Source organism: Pituophis catenifer, unplaced genomic scaffold (genome assembly GCF_029215685.1).
Source record: "Pituophis catenifer annectens isolate HBS135680 unplaced genomic scaffold, rPitCat1.0.hap2 SCAF_2, whole genome shotgun sequence".
NCBI lineage: Eukaryota > Metazoa > Chordata > Lepidosauria > Squamata > Colubridae > Pituophis > Pituophis catenifer.
This window is the reverse complement of record NW_027256882.1, coordinates 120,510,673-120,532,955: the sequence shown is the minus strand read 5'-3', so window position 1 is coordinate 120,532,955 and position 22,283 is coordinate 120,510,673. Positions and strand designations below refer to the sequence as shown.

The following is a 22,283-nucleotide window of genomic DNA, read 5'->3' as shown; positions in this document are numbered from 1 at the left end:
ACGAAGCCTCCCCGCCGCAAAGCATCCCGGGAAAGCCTCTGTCGTTAAAGGTCCGGCCACGCGCACGTCGAAGTGAAAAATTTTTGCGGACTGAGGCGCACGGATGGCCCAAGAATCGACAGCTCTTCCGGCCAATCAAAACACATTAAATCACCGATTAAGATGAACCGACATTTGCCAATCAGAGAAAAGGAGGGGCAGGTATTTGAGTCTTCTTCCGCTATGCCGAAGCCAATTGGGAAAGGTACCTAAGCGACCAATCCGGTTAAATTTTTTAGACAGGAATATACCAGCCATTCAGAGGTAAGGGGGTGTAGTTTGTTCTGGCGTCAGATCTGTTTGTGACGCGGTGATTTGACGTGATGACGTTAAGGATTTAAGTCCAAGAGGAGGCCCACAAGGAGAGGGCGACGTACCGTTTCTCTCCCTGTTAAATGTTGATGCGCCGGTTTTTAACCATTAGAGCTCCGCATTAAAATGGTGTAGCCGAGCATCTTGTCACGTGATTTTGTTCCAAGATGGCAGCGGTGGCATCTGGGCTGTCGGCTGAAGCGGACGAGTTCGAGGACGCGCCTGATGTGGAGCCGCTGGAGCCGACGCTGAGCAACATTATCGAGCAACGGAGCCTGAAGTGGATTTTCGTGGGCGGGAAGGGCGGTGTAGGCAAAACCACTTGCAGGTGAGTCGGACGGCGTCAAGGAGGACTGTGATGGCGGGCGCCGCTTTACTCTTTTTACCGGGAAGGTGGCGGCTGTTTTCTGCTTTCGTGAGTTGTTGAAGGGTCGAGATAAGAGGGGGGGGAGGAAAGTGCTGCTGCGCTCCTTGTTGGTGACATCCCACCTCTGGAATTGCTGCCTCGTATTACCTGGCAGAGGAAGCCGGACGGCGGTGAGTGGTAGGACCTTGCAATAAATGAAAGTGTGAAATTTATTGTGAAGAAATCGGAGGGGTAAGGAAACAAGGGGCTTGCTAGTGTATGCCGGGTCGCAGGGTTGGCGTCATTTCCTCCCAAAGGATCATTGACTGCATTTGAAATCTGAAATAAAATTAGGGGTTGAAATTTCTTTTTAAAGTCAAGGTTTAAACTATTCTTGCTTAGGTCTCTGTAGGTCTGGGTTTCCTTCCTCAGTGGCCTTGAATGTTTTGCGGCTCCTGATACAGCGGGTTGAAAATATTTTCTGACATGTATATAAAAGTTTTCAAACTGTAAATTAGAAAAATGCTCTATTTTTTTTTTAAAAAAAAATCCGGATTAAGGAAGTTAAGACCTGGCATTCTCTTTGATTCCTCATCCCATTTGTTAAACTCTACCAACAGAGTTTTTGTACTTTCAAGGGACAAAAGCCGTGTGATTTGTGGTAGATTTGCTATTGTGGAATATTTCTGTTCCAAGTTGTCTTGGAATCATAAAACAGAATTTGTGATAGAAACATTGAAGGGCATTGGCATGTACCAGTAGTGTTAGATTTAGTCTAACTTTACAGTGGTAATTTATAATTATGTGCTGCACATAAATAAAATTATGTACTGTATGGCTCCTAATTGATTATCAAATGGTTTCTCAAGATTAGTTTATCCTGAGATAGGGATGTGATAGGAGAAAGCTATAGTACTATATATGTGATGTTTTGAAATGAATTTAGGGGGCCGTTCTTATCTTAAATGACTAAAGTTGCATTCTTTCAACACTGAAAGTTTTCCAATGAATTTTCCAAAGCACTATTTTGACATAATGTAAGATTATTTTACAGTATAAAAGAAGTGTCCATAGGATAATAATTTAATATTGAAGTCAAAGTGCCATCAAAGGTAAATAAAAAGATGTTTTGCAATTATAGTACAGGTAGTCCTTGATTTAATGTTGATTCGAAATTACGATGTCCTTGGAAACTGACTTATGACCCATTCTTGAAGTTATGACCATTGCATCACCTCTACAGTCACACGATTATAATTTGGACACTTTGCAGCCGCTTCAATTTATGATGGCTGCGTTGTCATGTGATTAGGATTTGTGACTTTTCTAACTGTCAGGTACAAACAACAAGATGCTCTGAGGCTTAGGTTTCTTTATTGTTGACTCAATTGTACGTAAGAATCATGCCAGACTGCCTGCTTTCCCCTGGAAAAGCCAGAAATATACCTTAGTGTTTGACCTCATATGCTTCCTCCTCCAATCTGTGGAGTCCAAAATGGAATGTTTCTTAACTACCGAAATGGGCCGCCTTCCTTTCCTTCCTTCCTGACAAGAAAATCAACTGAGCAAGTAGGATTTATTTGATGACCATGTGTTTTGCTTAATGATTGGGGTAAAATGGTCATAAAATCAGGTCTGGTTGCATGATGACTCCGCTTGAGACCGTATCACTTAGTATTATGTTATGAACTATAGTACTGTATTATATAGAAACATTCACAGGTGTCTTTTGCAGCAGAAAAAAAGCTTAAATACAAACGTATATGAAGCATAGTAAAATGTCTCAGATTTTTTCTAATATATAATCCTATTTTTACAAATTGCCTCATTCAAAATCTCAACTGTTTTAGTCCTAAATACAATAATTCACAAGCGTAATATCTATTACAGTATTATCTTTTCCTTCAGAGTAGTTTATTCATTTTAAAAAAGCATGCAGTAATCACTTGCAATTTGTTAGTTTATATTTGTATTTACTAAATAGTTTAAATAAATCTTAAAAATTCTGCATATAGTCCTTCAGTAGAGGCAGATCTGAATTTTAGGAGTTTGTCCTATTTGTAGTTTGCGTGCTTATATTAATAACTGCTTCTTGCTTCTCTTTTGTGGTCCAGTTGTAGCTTAGCTGTACAGCTCTCCAAGGTACGTGAGAGTGTCCTCATCATCTCTACTGATCCTGCTCATAACATCTCAGATGCGTTTGACCAGAAATTTTCCAAGGTTCCCACCAAAGTAAAAGGTTATGATAATCTTTTTGCCATGGTGAGTGTACTTCTGAGAAGATAAATAACATGTTTTTGTGTGTTAAAATAGTGTTTATATTGTATATGTTGTGTAGAAAGAAAGATCTGGACCGAATGTATTTTAGTTTTATCTTAAGTAGTACAGTAATACTCAGAACTTATTTGAAGAAAATATTCCAGTTACTTTGTCTCCTTATTATTAAAGGCTTTTCCTCCTAAAAATTTTGTAAATATTTGGGCATTCTTTTAAAAAATGGACTGCCTTATTGCAATTATTTTATTAATTAAAACATTACTCTGGACAGTGTACAATAAGCAATAAAATGCATTTAAAATATAAATATTTATGTTAAAAATAAACATTAAAACTGAAATATATACAAATCTCAGAGAGAGAATAAGTACCTCTAATCTCAACAGTGGATATATGACTCCTGTTCAGTCATATGAAACAGTAAGTGCACCCCATTGAAATTTTTGACTTTTGCAATATATTTCAGCATATATTTATCTTTCAATAATATTGATAAAGGAAATCTAACACACGTGATGCACTGTTTACATTTCATAGTCTATTCTGTAATTTAAATATGCAAATTTATCATATGGAAAAAGTAAGTGCACATCTTCATTTATTGCCACCTCAATACCTAAAATGAGAATCCACTGCAAATGTTTAAGCCATCAATCATCTGTTCAAGAGCTGTTCAAGAGGTGGAGAAGATTTCAAATAATTGCCAGCTTGTTCTGGCCAGGCCAGCCTACAAATTCAATCTGAGAGCAGAATGCAAATAGCTGAAAAAAGTCTCTTAAGTACCCCAAAGTTTTGTCACATGACCTACAGGTAGATTTTGTCACGACATATGTGAAAGTGTTTCTCATTAGGAAGAAGCTGCACAAATTAGATCTTCGTGGCAGATGTGCCAAGAGGAAACCTTTGCTTTCTAGAAAGAACATCAGGGCAACAGTAAACTTTACTTCAGACCCTGTAGACAAAGACCAAGACTTCTGCAACATTGTGCTCTGGACAAAGAGGACAAAGATAGTTATTTGGCCATAATACCAAGGGACATATTTGGCAAGAATCAAAGACAGCATTTCAACAGAATAACCTGATATCAGCTGTAAAGTACGGTGGTGGAAATGTTATGGTTTGGGGTTGCATCACAGTTTGGCTATCATCGAATCCAGTGTGAATTCTTCATTGTACCAGAGAGTGCTTGAGGCATATAGTCATGATGGTGTTAAGTCCCTGGGTCATGTGGTCACATTTTGCAACCTTCTGAAAAGCAAAGTCAACGGGGAAGCCAGATTTACCTAACAACCATGTTACCAGGGATGAAATCTAAAATTTGTTACTACCGGTTCTGTGGGCGTGGCTTGGGTGAGGGGTAATGTGACTGGATGGGTGTGGCCAACTTTTTTTTTTTTTAACTTTTAAAAGCATTTTTTCTACAACCTTAAGAGGTTGCTGAAAAAATGCTTTTAGAAGCCTCTGACGATCAGGCAAGTCAACTGGGATCGCCAGAGGCTTTTAAAGGCATTTTTTTTCCTACAACCTCTTCGGCCGAAGGAGTTGCAGAAAAAAAATGCTTTGAAAAGCCTCTGACGATCCCAGCTGAGCCGCGCGATCATCAGAGGCTTTTTTTAAAAAAACTTTTAAAAGCATTTTTTCGGCCGAAGAACCTCTGATGATCATGCGGCTCAGCTGGGCATGGAGGGGGGGGGCGCAGGGATTTTTGCTACCGGTTCTCCGAACCACCCGCTTCCATCGCTACCGGATCAGGTGATTTGGTCGGAACTGGGAGCATTTCACCCCTGCATGTTACTAATGTAACAGTTTCAGTGATTCACTAAAACAACTATGGCAAAAAAAGATCGTAAAATGGAGCAAAATTTAACAAAGTTGAGGACTACGTGTAAGTTATTTTCATATCGTAAATTCTGTTGTTTCACTCAAAGCATTCATATTGAGAGGCTTAATGATGCAGCTTCTACATGGTGGTGTTGAATTATTCTGTCCATAATTTATTATTAGGAGATTGATCCTAGCTTGGGTGTGGCTGAGCTTCCCGATGAATTTTTTGAGGAAGATAATATGCTAAGTATGGGCAAGAAGATGATGCAGGAGGCAATGAGTGCCTTTCCTGGTATTGATGAAGCAATGAGTTACGCTGAAGTGATGAGGTGAGAATTATGAACTGAAGTATCGGGCTCATCGTTTACCCTACTATATATTTAAAACTTCTCTTTGGAAGCAAAGGCTGAACTTTTTTACCTGCATTCAGCAATATAACATGTAATAGAGTTTTCTTTAGCAGTAAGTCCAATGTGATGTGGATGTGGACTTCTCATTTGTGATGCTGATTTCATTTATTAATTTAATTTTAATATTTAAATTTATATACCGCCTTTATGTTACAGACTCCCGGCCTGCTGTGAATATACAATTCTCTCATAAGATTCTTGTATGTATGTTGTGTTTGTCTAATGACCAAACCTCAAATTGCTGAGATTCTGCATTTCACCTTTCCATTGATGGGATGAAAAACCAAAATTCATAGTTATGGATTTCATTTGATTTGTGGGAGAAAGATTTGTAGTATATTTTAATTGATGGCTACAACCATAGAAATTAGCAATCTGGGAATAATACTGTTTTGGAGTATGCTGATAGTGTTCTCTCTCTGGCCTGAACAGGTTGGTGAAAGGAATGAATTTTTCCGTGGTGGTGTTCGACACAGCACCCACGGGACACACATTACGGCTGCTCAATTTCCCCACAATCGTGGAGCGGGGACTAGGTCGACTGATGCAAATAAAGAACCAAATCAGTCCCTTCATATCCCAGGTAAAGGAGGAGAATCATCAGCAACATAAAAGCATAAGACTTTATTGTTAAAAATATTACGCTAGTATCTGACTTGAATGCTACAAAAGGTAGCACAGGAACAGTTCAAGCTGTTCCTGCTTGAACTCTAGTATTATTCTTACAATACAACCTTAGGAAGTAGTGTATAATTATCAGCTCTGGTATGTGACATGGCTTCTAGGATGAAATAGAAATAAAAATATTGTTTATTCCGTCGACAACCAGCAAGATGCAGTAGCACTAAAGTATATTGCTGTGCTTGATTATTCTGCCCTGAGTTGGTTAGCCTATTTCAGTTTCTCTTTCACTTGCCTTATACTACAATTATGATTTGCCTCTGTTGGATGTTGCCCATCATTGCAACTTTTTGTTTTTCACTAGATGTGTAACATGCTTGGCCTAGGAGACATGAATGCTGACCAGCTGGCTTCCAAACTGGAAGAAACACTTCCTGTCATCCGCTCTGTCAGTGAACAGTTCAAAGATCCAGTAAGTATATGGCAAAAGCAGAGGGATTAGTGAGGATATAATCTCTAAGCATAAGCAGATCTGAAAGAGATTCACTTCTTCCTGGAAATTGGAGAAACATATTCATTTTAGCAGTAGTGAGGGAAGGTGGATGATTCCTCCTGCATCTAGATTCTCAAAGAATAACTCTTATTTAAACTAGGACCATTTTTATTCACAAATGTTTCACTAGGTTAAATAGAGAATACAGAATACCAAAGTTGGAAGGGACCTTGGAGGTCTTCTAGTTCAACCCCTGTGCTCAAACAGGAGACTTTATAGCAGAGGTGTCAAACTTGTGGCATCATGTTGTCACATGACGTATTGTGACGTTTTTCCCCCTTTGCTAAACTGAGGGTGGGGGTGGCCAGAGCGTGATTCATCTGGCCCACGGGCCGCAAGTTTGACACCCCTGCTCTATACCATTCCTGACAAATGACACTCCAATCTTTTCTTAATTCCACACGTGGACAGCGCCACTATTATCATATGTTGTTATTGAATTCATGCAGGAGGGACATGCCAGCTGCCATGGAAGACGTTTTTGAGTAGTTTTCAGGTACAGTTCCATGTAAATAATGTAGGTAAAATTACAGGGCATCAGTTATAACTGGTGTCATTAAGATATATAGGACTGAAGTCAAGTTTATTCATATATAAAATGTAAAGATTGGAAAGTGATAGACTTTTTGCTGAAAATAGAAAAAAAGGAAATAGTGATCTCTGGATTTGATTGAAGAACAGGTTGAAGGGATTATTGTAATGTTGAGGGAGAAGGGATAGAGTTTGTAATTCTGTGAAGAAGGGTGGAAGTCACTTCTTTAATTATTTTTTTTTGTATTTTCTGCACCATTTTCTCTTTATATATTTGTCTTTTATCTATGTAAAAACATAATAAAAGTTATAAAAAATCATGCATAGAATGCTTTTGGGTTGTACCGCATACAAATTGAGCAAAAGTACTGGTTCTTGGCCATCAAGGCTAGTTTATATGGTTACAGTCCCACTCTGTTTTTTTTAAAAAAAAGTCATACATGCTCCCGCCGCATCCCTCTAATAATGGGAAGAAACATTAATTAGCCAGTTACAAGTAAATGCAGTTCATTTGTTTTTCATGTAACATTTATTTGAGTAATTTATTTGATCTTTGTGATTGTAGCTGAATAAGCTTGAAAACAGAATATTCCAATTAAAATATCAATTTGATGTGTTGCCAACAAGAGTCCTCAAGCAGGATTTTTTTAAAAAATGGGTTATTAGAGATAGGTCATAAATGACTAACAAAAGAACCCACAAGCTGTCTTTTCCAGACATTTTCTGAGATTGTACATTGTACAAATTTTGTGGCTTGGCTTTACGCTTACTGTACTAATAGTGTTAGTATTTATCTGGAAGGGAAGACCAGATATTTGACATATTGGTTAATTTTGCTATAAGATTTGAAAAACAAGTATATAATTAAATTATATACTAGTAGAAAATGACTGAAATGGAACTGAACTCATATTAGGAACTGAGGCTTGTAACTGAGGTTGCAAATGGACACTAGAGGGAAGTAAAGGCCTAGGTAGAAAAGAGTTAAAATGGCTAAGCAAGCTATAATCTTATCTTGAAGGGTTTTTTAATAATTAAATTCAAGTATTAATAGGTAATGTCTCAAAAAGGATACAGATGTCAGTGGATAAATTTTTAGAAGAAGATGAGAAAAAATAGACGTAGAGTTTGAAGGCAACATTCAGATAACCAACATGAAAATACAGAAGACAAATCAAGAAAAGGATCTAGACATGAAATAGCTGTGACAAATTCTGGATGTCTCTTTATGGAATTTATAAAGTCGAATAAAGCTGATAAAAGATTTTGAAGACTCTTCTTAAATATCAGGAGATTGATGGAAGATCAACTCTTACGATGTCATTGGAATGACTTAAATGTTAAGATTGTGAAGAACAAAAAGAAGAACTATAAGGTTGGACCATTTGATCAGGGATAAATTACTTGTTCAGTATTTCTCACAACTCCTAATTGACTTTTTGCTGAAACAATACTGAAAAGATGATAATTAAGCTACGTGGAGAAAAGCTTTTTAGTCGTATTTTATTTGTAATTTTGTTTTTCTTCTGCACCTTCTGAATTTTTATTTTTTCTTTTCTTTTGCATTATTTTTTCTTATGATTATTAAATAAACCTTAAAGTGCTTAGGGTAAATTGTTTCTGTTCTGTTTCTGTTCTTCAGATTTGATTTCTGGCACTAACTCCTGTTTTCTAAAACATGACCACAAGACATGAGAGGGAATGGAGAAAGAGGCAGCTGCATTGATGATGGGTTCTGGGGAGAGCGAATGAAACAAAACTATACTTTGCACTTCCGTTCACATCATTGAACTAATTATATCTTGTCTGTGTTACAGGAACAAACCACTTTCATCTGTGTTTGCATTGCGGAGTTCCTATCACTGTATGAAACAGAACGGCTTATCCAGGAGTTGGCCAAATGCAAAATTGACACCCATAATATCATAGTCAATCAATTGGTCTTTCCTGACCCTGACAAGCCGTGCAAGATGTGTGAAGCTCGGCATAAAATCCAGTCTAAATACCTTGACCAGGTATGATTAGAAGCACTGCAGATTCCCTGATAAACTGGGAACATATTAATCCATATTAGGCCTGCATAGTCTTCCAAGCAGCCTTATGTGGTAATAAATTTGCTGTCTTTGTGCCAAAAGACACTGCCAAGCACCTCCATTTTTCTAGGCCAGCACCAATTCTAGTGGTGCTCTAGGCATATAAATTGAATTAATTAAATGCTGCTGCTGCTGCTTGGCCAGCTGTGCAATACCAGGTTTCTCTGTGTGGTCTGAACTGATTTTTAATATGTCAGTGTGGCCCTTTCCCACTACAGGTTGTGCAGGCCTGATGTGTATAACAGGAATTTGCTTTATATTAGGAAAGATTGAAAGCCAGAAGTTAACAATTCTATTTCAGCCTTTAAGGCTATTGTGCTTTAGAATATTCTCAGCATTTGTTTCACAGTGAATGTTTAGCCTTTCTGAAGGTATATAAAATCCAGTTGTCCATTACTCATTAGCACTTAAAATTTGATCACAGGTGACTGAAGAGGGCAGAAAATGTTTCAGCTGTTTTTCTGGATATGCTGTTCTTTAGGATGTCATGCTCTTGTCTTGTTTTTATATGCCTATGGGGTGTGCAGATTTTTCTTTTCTCTAACCCCTTATGATTATAAATATTTTAGATAATATAAAAGATGTATATAGTAACTAATTTGGATGGTAGTTTTTTGTCATATTTAAATAAGTTAGGGTCCAGTTACCTATATTTGTCAAACTGCTCACCTATTTCTATTCTTTTTTCTGCTGTTTCCTTTTAAAAAAACTTTTCCTTGCCTTCACTTTTGTTTTTTTCTTTTAAAGTTCTCAACCTTTCTGTCTGTCCTTCTAAATGTAGCATCAGGATTCTGTAATTTTCCCCTTTTGTTCTTTAATTTCTTCATAGCTTTCAAGGAACATTTTCTATCTCTTTTTTAGTCCCAGACCACTTTCCTTTCAAGTGTTTCTTTAATTTAATATTTTCTTTCATAATTTCCTCCCCTCCCTTTTATATGACTTCATATGACTCTTATTTCACTAAATCTTGCTCTGAGGATGACTGACCTCAGATAGAATTTCCTTGAGCCCAGCATTTAAAGCCCAGTGTTACTCTGGAAGATATAATAATAATCATCTAAACGGCTTGCCGACCTAATAACTGATTTGACAATGCCTGGGGTTAGTAGAATAGAACAGAAAGAATTGGAGAAAATCACAAAGTATCAACATCTGTAAATCAAAATTGAAAGATTATGGCATAAAATGGCTGTGGTAGCCCCAGTGGTATGGCCCAGTGGATGAAATACCAAAACATATTGGACAGCACTTGGGAAAAGTTGTGCATTGGCAGAATTTCCATGTCAATTCCAAAAGGCCACACTGTTTGGATCCACATATATATTATACTGATAATTATGATATCCTAGGTTCTTGGGAACAACTCAGTGTGTATGAAGGCCTAACCAACAAAACAAGTAGCAGCTGTGACTTCACATTGTTGTGAACGGATAGTAATAATACAAAGGATCATCTGGTGAGCTAGTTGTATAAGTGAAATTGCACTAAGATACAACTTTCCACAGAATAACTTGCACAAAAAAATTTGATCTGCTATAAAAAAAGTAGCATACTTAATGTATTGAAATGCAAATTATATTTAGAATTTAAACCTATCATTGAATTAAGAAGAAGGATTATAAAGAATGAACACAGTAAAACTTTCTAACCTAACAAGATAAATTTAAATAGAAAATGCCGTAATTCTTAATCCTGATTCTTAGGTTTTTGACGGTTCCATTTTTTTTTTCTTTTATCCAGATGGAAGACCTTTATGAAGACTTTCATATTGTAAAGTTGCCACTTTTACCCCATGAAGTGCGAGGAGCTGATAAAGTCAATACCTTTTCAAGTCTTCTACTGGAGCCCTATAAACCACCCAGTGCAAAATGAACCCTATGGACTGACTCCCCCTATTGCCCCCTCTACCATTCCATGCCTGCTCTTCCCTATTCTTTTCCTGATGGAATTCCATCTTTTCCATTGACTTCTCATCTGTTGAAATCGTACGACTGACAGTTTTGTGTGAAGCTAGAAGAAGCAGAATTGGCACTCTCACGTAACTTCTGTTCTAATACACTGATTATGTAACTCCTTGGGACACCTCAAAGCCAACTACAATGTTGAATCCATTCCCTTCCTGGACCAACTACCTAAGTTAAATGTTTGTCAGTTTTTTGTTTATTTCTCTGTCACTTGGTTTCTCTTTGGATCATGTCTCCTGGGATTAATGATATTCTGATTGAGTGCCAGTTAGGTGCTATGATGATGATACAGAAGCTGTCAGTTCATTTACAACATCAGGGTCATCAGTGCTGATGGGAAGTTTGTAAATAAATTGTAAGGGAAATAATTTCAATGCTTTTTGTCACTCAAACTGTCTGATTTTCATTGGGTAGTGTCAGAAGAACTGGAGACAAAACATGGAAGTTATTTGAGGGGGATGCTTGCTTTAGGGGAGTATAAAGCCACTGAGCTTAAATTATTTGTTTCCTTAAGGTTAACAGAAGTATTAACGATGAGGTGGTTTTATTGGCTTTCTGATGCTGGAAATCATAAGTGTGGAAAATGGTTTTAAAAATGGGGAAGGGAATAGAGAGGTTTGGAGTTTAACAAATTATAGGTGTTTAAAATATTTGGGTATATGTACAGGTCATTTTCTAGTCCCCAGTTCCCTCACACAAAGAAAACTCTTGGTATTAAAATGTCATTGTATGCACTATTTATGAAGTTTATATTGTTTGTGTGCTGGAATATAAAAGGAAAGAGTGTAAATTGGAACAAAGCAGTTAATGATAGAGCTGGACTTATAATTGAGCTCTTCCAGAGTTCAAAAGTGTTCTAATATTGTATTTATGGAGTAATTTAATTCTAAGAAAATTAGAAGAGAAATTACCACGTCACTTTTGAATCTTTCACTGGGTACAATGTAAAACTGGGATGGGGGAGGGCTAGATATTAGTAGTTCATGGCTTTAATCGGCTATTTTAATACTTTGAAAGCATATCCCTTCACTTGGACATTAGGGATATGGTCTTGATGACTGATGATGAGTTGCCAGTATAGATAGTCCTCAACTTACAACAATGCATTTAGTGACCATTCGAAGTTACAATGGCACTGATAAGTGACATGACCTTTTCTCAGACGTATGACCATTGCCACATCTCCATTGTCACGTGATTTACATTTGGATGCTTGACAATTGGTTCATATTTATGACAGTTGCAGTGTCCCCAGGTCATGTGATCATGTTTGCAACTTTCTGACAAAGTCAATGGGGAAGCAAGATTCACTTAAAAGCCATGTTACTAATTTAACAACTGCAGTGATTCACTTAACAAATTCGGCAAGAAAAGTTATAAAATGGGGCAAAACTCTCTTAACAAATTTCTGAATTAGCAACATAAATTCTGGGCTCAATTGTAGTCATAAGTTGAGGACTACCTGTACTTTGCAACTCTGAATCCTACGGAAATTTCCTTTTGTAAAATAAAGTAGGTTCTTTTGAAGACTTCATTTGTAGACAAAGGAGCCAGTGTGTTTGCTCCCACAGTATGCTGCTTTTCAAAAGACATGGAATTTACGAACTTAGATCAGATCTTTAAGTATGTGGTATTTTCTTTGATAATAGGCTTCATCTTTTGAAAGCAAGGAATTGTGGAATCTTTTTCTGGCTTTTTAAAGAAGAATGGGTGAATTAATGTGAAAATGCGTGTGGCAAAAGTCTGAATTTTCTCATTGAAAAAGACTACATCCTCTTCTATTTCTGTGGCAGAAACAAATGTGACAGTACTTTTATTTTTAAGTTGCAGGCTTTAAATGTATATAAAACGCGGTACAACAAATGGACGGATAAGTAGTACTTCAGGAGAAGATATCTGTAGAATAACATTACTAACTTCAGTTAATAGATAGAGACAGGTCAAACTACTGTAATTTTGAAAGCCTTCCTAATAAATCTTTCTTTTCTCTCTCCTTTAACAGTTTTATAATGTTATTTTGGAAAAAAAATGAATCTTGAGCAATGCGTGTGCTCAAATCTGCATCAGAAAGGTTTTTTAGAGTTAATGCAGCTGTGAAAAGCATTGCCAGAAGTGTGTCAACTGCAATTTGTTGTATATAAACATTTTTCTGATGGGAGGAAATAATTGCTTTTTCATGGACCAAAATTCAGTGGGGTTTTTGGGGAGGGAGGGTGGACCAGGGCTTTGAAGTTCCAAAATTCTCTCCCTAGCATTCCTATTTAGAAGAATTAAGTAGATGGTGAATGAAAGACCTCCTGAGACCTTGTCAAATGGAAGTTGATAGTTTTCATTCCAACGAACTGAAAGCCTGGCTTGGGCTAAGGCAAGCCAGACTTTTAGCTCATTTATTTTTTCATCTATATACAGATATTTTGGAATTAATGGATATAGGTTCCCACAATTTTTTTTCCAAAATTCAATACATATTTTTGCCAATATAGATACTAAATATTGTACAGGTATATCAAAAAGTGAGGCTGAGTCTTAAAATGGTATCTAAAATTCAAATAAGTCTAATGTTAAATGCTACACACATTGCTAGATGTGGAGTAACTCAATTCAGTGCTCAGTTCTTTAGTCTGAAATAGCTACACTATATGAATCTTACCGATGGAAGCCATAGATGGCAGCTTTCCAGGAGTTCCACTGAAGAGATTTAGTCATACTTGTGCTTGTTTTTGATATTTCAGGGTTCTATATTCCCTCAATTAATGGCAGAATACAGTGATGAAAGTTTGTGAATCTGTCGAAAGTTTGTGAAATCTTTGAAAGTATCCATAACCCTGCAATATTGTGGCCTATTAGTGATTTGAGGGTGCTGTTAGTTAGCTTGAATGACTCTGCTAACTGACCATTTGGCTAGCTGGTAGGAAAGTTGGGAGGAAGTTAATAATGGAAAGGGCCTGGAGCTACAGGAATACAAGGGAAACCGGTTAGTTCTTGTTTGTGTTAGATTGAGATAGAGTTGAGAGGAGAGGAGCACCCTATAGTCCATTTCAGAATAAAGGAAACCATTTCATTGATAATCTCATTTTCACTTTAGTGACCTTGGCCTCAAATTGTAAATCATAAACAGATTCATCTGCTATAGATTTCGATTATTTTCTGAGCATTTCATGGACAAATAGGCAGACACGATACCCATCGGCAAATCTTGGATGGGCAGAGGTAGAAATATTGTCAGAGATTTGCCCTTCTTAGTTTCAAAGCCTCAAAGTAAAGATCAAGTGGGGCTGGGGTGGGAATGCTATTGATCTTTAAAAGATACTCAGCTTGACTAGGGATTTTGCTTCTGAAATGATGGAGTACGAATGGTTGGGCCATAAGGGCAAGGCAGGAAACTTATTGGTGTAACCATCCTGCTCAACAGTTTCTACCTGCCTTTCTGGGCTTGGGGGTCTGAGTTGGTGTTGGGTTTTGCTCACCTTTTGTGCTGGGAGGTTTCAGTCTACGTGCACTATTGGCTAGGAGAGCTCAGGAATTCATGACTTACATAAAGACCATAGGTCAGTCTCAGGTTTGTCACACATAGGATACACACGTTAGACTTCGTATTTCCCTTGGTGCAGTTTCATGAAAGGCATATGGAGGGTATCAGCCCTTTCCATAGTTATACTACTTCCTGGTCCAATTGATTGCGACCCAACTCTTTAAGACAGTGTTTCTCAACCTTGGAAGCTTGAAGATGGGTGGACTTCAATTCCCAGAATCCCCCAGCCAGCGCTGCTGGCTGGAGGATTCTGGGAGTTGAAGTCCATTCATCTTCAAGCTTCCAAGGTTGAGAAACACTGCTTTAAGATGAAAGATCCCATTCAGATACTCTCTGATGTCTAATGGATCCAAATGTCTTTTTTAGCAGATGCTTGCACAGCCTCTCAGTCATCTGCTGAGCAATTTCATCTTGTTTTCCCACTAGCAGTAAGAGGTTTTCGTGGCACTTTTAATTGCTCTCCACCAGTCTTTTTCTATTAGCTGATCTTGGAAGACACCTTTACTTAGGGGCTCCAGGAGAAAATGGCAGTAAAAATCCCTGGAACACTGGTATGAAATGAATCTGACTAGACAGAAGTACAAACCAAATTCAGGCCTACACTGTGGGAACAAGGGGGTCAAATTTCCTTCCAATTATTTTCATTGAATGAGCAGGATATTTTCCAGCTTTCTTAATAAGAATGGGAAATTCCATTTTAGGAAAGGAATAACATGTAGATCTGCTTGGCCATGGTGACCACTTTGCCCAGGATTTTGCTGATCATATCACTCAGGTTTTCCAGACATGACTTCATGGACAGAGTGATGTGACTGTTGTAATGTCTGCATATATCATCCAGAGATGTCTTTTGATCAGTGAACCTCAGTGAAATAGAAATAGGGTGCTCTCTAGAATGAGTTCTGTTCTTTACAGGCTTCATCCATGCCTTTCCTAGTACTTTTAGCGGACTTGATGGGGGTATCCTCAGTGCAATCTGGGAATTCATCAGCACCACACTTTGAGAGAGTATGATACTACAGCTTTGAAATATGTTCTGGTGGCCTTCCCCTGTGGATGAAGAAGCCCACTATGAATCCAGTTGTTTTGGACAATAATATTGTTTCCCTTCTGGAACAAGGTTATTGTGACATAATTATCAGAAGACACCGACCGTATTTTTCGGCGTATAAGATGCACCTTTTTCCCCAAAAAAAGGGTGGAAATCTGGGTGCATCTTATACTCTGAATGTAGCCCTACCCAACCTCTCACACGGAGGTTTCAGAGGCTGAAAAAAGCCTCAGAAATGAAGATTCAGAAAAAAAGCCTCCAAACAGAACTTCAGAAAAAAAGCCTCCAAACCAGAGCTTCAGAAAAAAAACAACCTCTGAAGCTCTGTTTCGGAGGTTTTCAGAGGCAGAAAAAAAAGTTTTTTCTGAAGCAGTTTCTGAAGTTTCAGAAGCTGAAAAAAAAGAAAGGTGCAGAGCTCACAACCAACGAACCTATTGCTAAAATTCACCTCTGGGAATAGCTGATTAGGGGTATTCCGGGAGGCCGATCCACCTGCCAATCAGCTTTTTTCTTATTTTCCTCCCCAAAAACTAAGATTTATCTTATACTCCGGTGCATCTTATACTCCGAAAAATATGGTACATTGTTCCCATGAAGAAGCAGATTATCTGGACCCATTTTCATCAAGAGTTCAGGCCTGAGCTTGGGATAGAGGTGACAACTGGTTACTCTAGTGCTGTGATGGTGAACCTATGGCACGTGTGCCACACAGGTGGCATGTGTAGCCATATCAGTGGGCACTCAGCTCTGGCGTGCATGCGCACGCCGGCCAGCTGATTTTCGGGCCTTCTGGGCCCACCAGAAGTAGGGAAACAGGCTGTTTCCTGCCTCCGGAGGGCCTGGGGGGGTGGGGAAGGCCCGTTTTTCTTTCTTACTTGGCTCCAGATCCTCTCTATGCATCTGCGGAGGGTGAAAACAGCTTTCCCACTCCCTCGGAGACCCTCATAGAGAGGATCTGGAGCCAGGTAAGAAAGAAAAATGGGCCTATCAGGCCATCGCGTGCCAGGAGCGGAGGGGGAGGGGGGTTGCACGCACATGCGCAGGGGGGCACATAGAATTATGGGTGTGGGCACGCGCACACACAAACCTCACCCAGCCACCCCTCTCCTGGCACGCAATGGCAAAAAGGTTAACCATCACTGCTCTAGTGGATTATCTTTGTAAGGTCTTCAGTTGGGGAAGTAAGCCCCTCATACTCCTTTTAGACCTCCCAGTGGATACCATCAAACACAATAGTCTAGAGTCTCTAGACTGGACTCTAGACTATCTGCAAGGGTTGGAGACTGGAAGTAGTGTTCAATGGTTTCATTACTTCTTTAGATAGCAACCCAGTCAGTTCTGTAGGAGCAAAAGAGGTCAACTTGGGGACTCTCTTGGATTCAGTCTTCTTGCCTCAAATATTTCATTGGCTAACTCTAAACTTTCAGGCACAATTCAAAGGGCTGTTGAGATCTTGCTTCTTCTTTCTTTGGTTTCATTTCAGTTGCCGCTAAAAAAAATAATGCTCCAAAGAGCATTTGTTCACTGAGAATTGCATCTAATTTTGAATGTTGTTCATGGGTTTTAAGGTTGTGTTTGCCAGTAGTTGGTTGTTATTTAATGTTGTCATTACTTTTTCCTAATTTAAACTATGGTTACTGTGAATACTTTGATATTGAGTGTGTTATTTTGTTAACCACTAGCTGTCTCAGCAGATTACTGCAGAATCTAAATTCAATGAATAAAGATATGAAACAATAAAAGGTTTTGGATGATGATTGTTTAAGAAAAGGAGCCCTGGTGGCACAGCGGACTAAAGTGCTGTTAAGTAGCGCTTAGCTGCCAGCTGTCTGCAATTATTGTGAGTTCAAATCTCACCAGGCTCAAGGTTGACTCAGCCTTCCATCCTTCCGAGGTAGGTAAAATGAGGACCCGGATTGTGGGGGCAATAAGCTGACTTTGTATAAAAAGAACACCACTTAGGGAGGGCCGAAAGCCCTACTAAGCAGGTATGTACAAAAGTATGAAGGCTATTGCGTAATGCATTGTAAACCGCCCTGTATCTCCGGAGAAGGGCGGCATATAAATCAAACAAATAAATAAATAAATAAATAAATAAAAATCTCTTTGGATGAAGCTGTGATCATAATGTAAGTCATAGTATATAGGATCATGAATAGTTCTAAACGATTCACAGGTTTTCTCTCACCACTGATACTTCAATAAACTTCCATGGTATTTTTCCTTATTTAACAAAGTAATATATCTTAATATATCTTAAAATATGTCATTGCAGCTGGGACTTCTTATAGCAGAGTATTTAAACAGTACAAATTCACTTATATCAGAAAATAAGTTTGTTTTTAAATGTTTTAGCAATAAAAAAATATCAGAATGTGAAGCTAATTCAGTTGATTTTGATTATAAAGTATTCTGACTGAATTACTTTGATTTGCTTATCCCTAAGTAATCATTAAGAATGTTATCAAATAGCTATTGATTAGTTTCTATTCTGTGCATTCTAACCAAGAAAGAATAAAATAGGATCCAATTTATGGTGAAGACACCTGAAACATATGAATGGCCAGCCAGCTTGTTTAGTTGCAGCTAAGATTCTTTAGAACCACAGCTCTTTAAATCCTTAGCGAGTTTCAACATATTAAGCAAAAAAAGTGGAATGCCCTGGTTGTAACTTGCTTGTTAAAATTTTTGTTGTTGTGACTAGTTATTCCTGGCTGGATTTCTGTTTGGTGCTTTAAGCAAAAGCTATGTTGTGTCAGGGTGAATAATTTTTAGTGTGACGGCTATTAGAAATCATGAAATCTATCACTAAAGTCTCATTTTAGTTATTTTCTTTAATATGTCTTGGAATGTAGAGTCCAACACCCCACTTAAAGCTCAAATGTAATTAATGGCTCAGAAAAAGCTATATAACACTGATCTAAAGCAACACAACTTCTTCTTTATTATGTATTTTGTTGTGGCTTTCTGTTTTGAATCTATGGGAATCTTAGAGCACCTGTCAAGATAGTTTCTTCACACAATATTAATAGTTGAATCTATTTTCCTGTTGAAGTAGCAGCAGGAGGAAGAGTTAGAAGCTAATACCATGATCTCTGATATTGGATCTTCCAGTACTTCTGTGTAGACAACTCTCTGAGGTTTGCCAGCAGTGTTGTCTCCAGAGGAGGCAACAAGTCATGGTGGTCACAACCATGCAGCTGAAGCTCATTCCTGTTTTGTGTTTATGTCTCATATGGTTGCCGACACCATCTTGATTTTTAAATTAACCTCCTCTGTGGAATACTTCTTGTTGGCCAATTCTAACCCATTTGTGGATGTGTTTTGTTACTGTCACTTCTTTATTCTTTATTGCTCTGAGCATCATTACCCACTTAATTTCCATGACCATAATGTTATGGTTCAAGGGACAAATGTGATTTAGTATGGTATTGGGGGCTTAGACCCATATTCTGCATTAGATTTTACATAATTTTTTTCTTTGCCTTGACATTTGCTTTCTGGAAAGACCATACCAGCACTGCAGCCTTTTGGTGAACACACACCTCCTATTTTCATCACAGTATTGTGAATGAGAATCAACAATCCTGATTAATCACTTTTGTTCCAAATGATCCAAAAAGTTTAACCAACCATTTTCTACCTTTTTAAGGAAAGATTAGATGAATGGGAGTGAAAAATATTGGCTGAGAAGCCCAGATTGTGGGTCACCTTTAAAGACAGGGTTAGTCTTTTTGAAGTTTATAGATGGAGTTTGCTTGAAGATGCAGTGCTGCTCTTCCTTTACTTGAATGCTGTGTTTTTAGTATCTGATTAGAGAAATGACTGAAAAGCCCCAGATCCTGCAACTTCTTTTGTAAACTTCAAAACACATTCCAAAAGACAAACAAATTGACCAAAATGCAGCTAGAAGATGACATTTCTTTTCCATAGGAAGAGAAGTGCTACCTACAGTATTTGCCTTCCCATTCCAAACAATGCTAAAATTTCACGTTATAAATTTTTTTGTACGGACACTGTACACCCCGTTCTATCTCAAGCACATAATGACATAGTGTAAGATCATTAAAAATATCTTTTATACTGAACTGTATACGCCATTCTGATGGATTCTCTTCAAATCTGCTAAAGGGCATCTAGCAAATTTTGAAACTATACGGAGGAAGTTTCCCCCCCTCCCCACTTAATGTTGAAAAACGTTGCTACTTACAGAGGGGAATCTTAAAAGCAGAGAATTGGGAAGAGAAGGGTGTTCAATGAGAATTTGATTCCTTGGCAAATGATTTTGTTTACTATTCCCTCACATTTCTTAAACCAACTCTGCTTATTTTTTATTCTTGCTTGGTGAACAGGTTTTAAGGGTTGTTTTTCAGGCTTCCTGTCAAGAGGGAAACTTCCCTCCCTTCATGGGTAGTTTAAGTGTCTGGCTACCACTTCATTTCTTGTTACCCTTCTATGCAGAATGCCAGCTTAGGCCTTTTTCTCCCAAAACTGCCACTAGCATACAAGCCACACGGTTATGAAACAGCATCCTGTGGGTGTTGTGGCTGCCTTGTCTGTTGTTCGGCTCAGACAGGTGCCTGGGGTGGTGGTGGCAGCAGCAGCAGCTGCGCTGTTATGTAAGTGGGCTCAGGCGATGTCTGGAACGGTCTGCCTCAACCAGAGGCTGCTGAACTCATTAGCAGCCGCTCAGCCAAGCATCTGAAACCAGTCCGGCATGACTGCAGCTGCACGCTACAGCAGCTCCAGAGGTTTAATAAGAACAAAGTTGGGGTGTGTGTTTGTGTGGGAAAGTTTTTGGCTTCTGTGGTCCAAACATGTCCTCCTAATCCTGCAGCTGTCTCTTCCAAAATGTTCTCATGCAATGTGATGATTATATGGAAGTTTTCACTGAACTGTAAATAGCGTAACTATAAATAATGCTTTACTTAGAGCAGTGTTTCTCAACCTTGGAAGCTTGAAGATGGGTGGACTTCAATTCCCAGAATCCCTCAGCCAGCAGCGCTGCCTGAGGGATTCTGGGAATTGAAGTCCACCCATCTTCAAGCTTCCAAGGTTGAGAAACACTGACTTAGAGGAACAACTTTTTTTAACACAGGTAGTCCTCGACTTACGACCAGAATTGAGCCCAACATGTTGCTGAGAAATTGGTTAAGTGAGTTTTGCCCCATTTTACAATTTTTTCTTGCCACCTTTGTTAAGTGAATCACTGCAGTTGTTAAGTTAGTAACACGGCTGTTAGGTGAACCTGGTTTCCCCATTGACTTTGCTCGTCAGAAGGTTGCAAAAGGTGATCACATGACCCCCCCCTGGACACTGCAACCATCATAAATGTGAATCGGCTGTCAAGCGTCCGAATGTATATCGCATGAACATGGGGCTGCTGTAACGGTCATAAGTGTGAAAAATTGTCATAAGTTACTTTTTTCAGTGCCGTTGTAGGTTCGAATGGCCACTAAGCAAACTGCTGTATGTCAAGGACTACCTGTATATAGTACAGGTGAAAAACCTTGTAGAATAATATGGATAGGTTTCCGGACCTTCAAAATTCCCAAAAGGTGGAACTGTTTCTCTGGCCTTTAAAGTAAAGACACTTTCAGGGTCCCTGCTTGTGCTGAGCTCAATTATATTAGACTCAGATAGTGGAAATGTTAGCATAGATACTGTGAAGTCAATTGCACTGCTGTTGGAAAACTAATTCAGCTCAAAGTTCTACCGATGTTCACTCTAAGATAAAATGGAAGTCATCCTAAACTGAATGGAAAAAGCTTAGAACACATATTAGAATATGTCACATGTAAATGATATATTAAGAGCTGAAGAAGCTTCTTGGATGAGAAGCTAAAAGTCTTCAAAGAAAAACCAGAAAGTCGGGTTGCCTCTTGAAAAAGCACCTTTGGGACCTATGTAAATATCTAACAGTTACTGCACCTAATCCCTCTTGTATGGTGCTGGGCTTCCTTGGTCATTCAATTATAAGTCCTCTGTTGACCTATAGAATCACCACTGAGTGTTTAACATTACCTAGAGATACTGTTTTTAAAGTACAGGTTCAGGAGATTTGCATCTGAAGGAAAGAGAAAAGGGATAAAAGATACAAATCTCAGTTGCAATTTCCATGCATTCCAGAGAGTCATTTAGCGTTAATTCTGGAATGCCCCTCTGCCACCAATCTGAGGTCACTGTTTGAGGAAGGACCATTGTAATCCTATTTGTTTCTTTGAAACATTATTTCTGAAGGTTTACAGTCAATTGCTTATAAATATATATGTTTGCTACCAAAAATGTGCCTGTGCTGTACAAAACACACACTAGCTTACGAGCTTGAAAAAACTTTAGAACTTGAAACATGCTTGATAACATGCCTAGAACATATTACAGGCATAGTTGTTGTTGCTTTTAAAGTGGATTTGGAATGACAGCAGTATGCAGTGTACATTTTACATACTGATTTGCTGATAGAGAGTGGTATGTCTGGGCATTTCAACATGAGGACTGAAAGCAATTCTGAGTCTCTGGGATCTCACAGAGTCAGCTAAATTCAATGGCCGAGTCCATTGGAGTCAGGTAATCCCAAATATAAACAAACCCAAATTTCTTGCATTTATTCATTCTCTTTGCAACAGTGTAATTCTGCAGAGCAGGTGGGTAGTCTCAAGTCTGTAACCCTGGTGGAAGTTCTCTTGCCTCATCTCCTCCCTCCTGAGCTTCAGCCACCCTTAATTGTCAG

General features: G+C 38.5%; 1 protein-coding gene across 2 annotated transcripts; it reads left to right on the top strand.

Annotated features, from left to right (window-relative positions):
- The first annotated feature begins 80 nt into the window (after positions 1-80).
- Positions 81-12,969, top strand: GET3 (guided entry of tail-anchored proteins factor 3, ATPase). 2 transcript variants are annotated; one of them, XM_070937385.1, is made up of 8 exons: positions 81-201; positions 519-679; positions 2,812-2,959; positions 4,979-5,127; positions 5,641-5,791; positions 6,194-6,301; positions 8,731-8,928; positions 10,747-12,969. In XM_070937385.1, the coding sequence occupies exons 1-8, from the start codon at positions 163-165 to the stop codon at positions 10,876-10,878; spliced, it is 1,086 nt and encodes a 361-aa protein (XP_070793486.1). In that variant the 5' UTR covers positions 81-162; the 3' UTR covers positions 10,879-12,969. The 2 variants fall into 2 exon arrangements, with proteins under 2 accessions (XP_070793486.1, XP_070793487.1); XM_070937386.1 differs by having other exon boundaries at positions 116-303.
- Positions 12,970-22,283: the final 9,314 nt, after the last annotated feature.

Excerpts from the sequence above, each read along its gene's own strand:
- GET3 (XM_070937385.1), top strand. The coding sequence starts at position 163 with ATGAACCGACATTTGCCAATCAGAGAAAAGGAGGGGCAG. Across the intron at positions 680-2,811 it reads GTAGGCAAAACCACTTGCAG|TTGTAGCTTAGCTGTACAGC; the intron begins GTGAGTCGGACG and ends TTTGTGGTCCAG. Across the intron at positions 6,302-8,730 it reads GTGAACAGTTCAAAGATCCA|GAACAAACCACTTTCATCTG; the intron begins GTAAGTATATGG and ends TCTGTGTTACAG.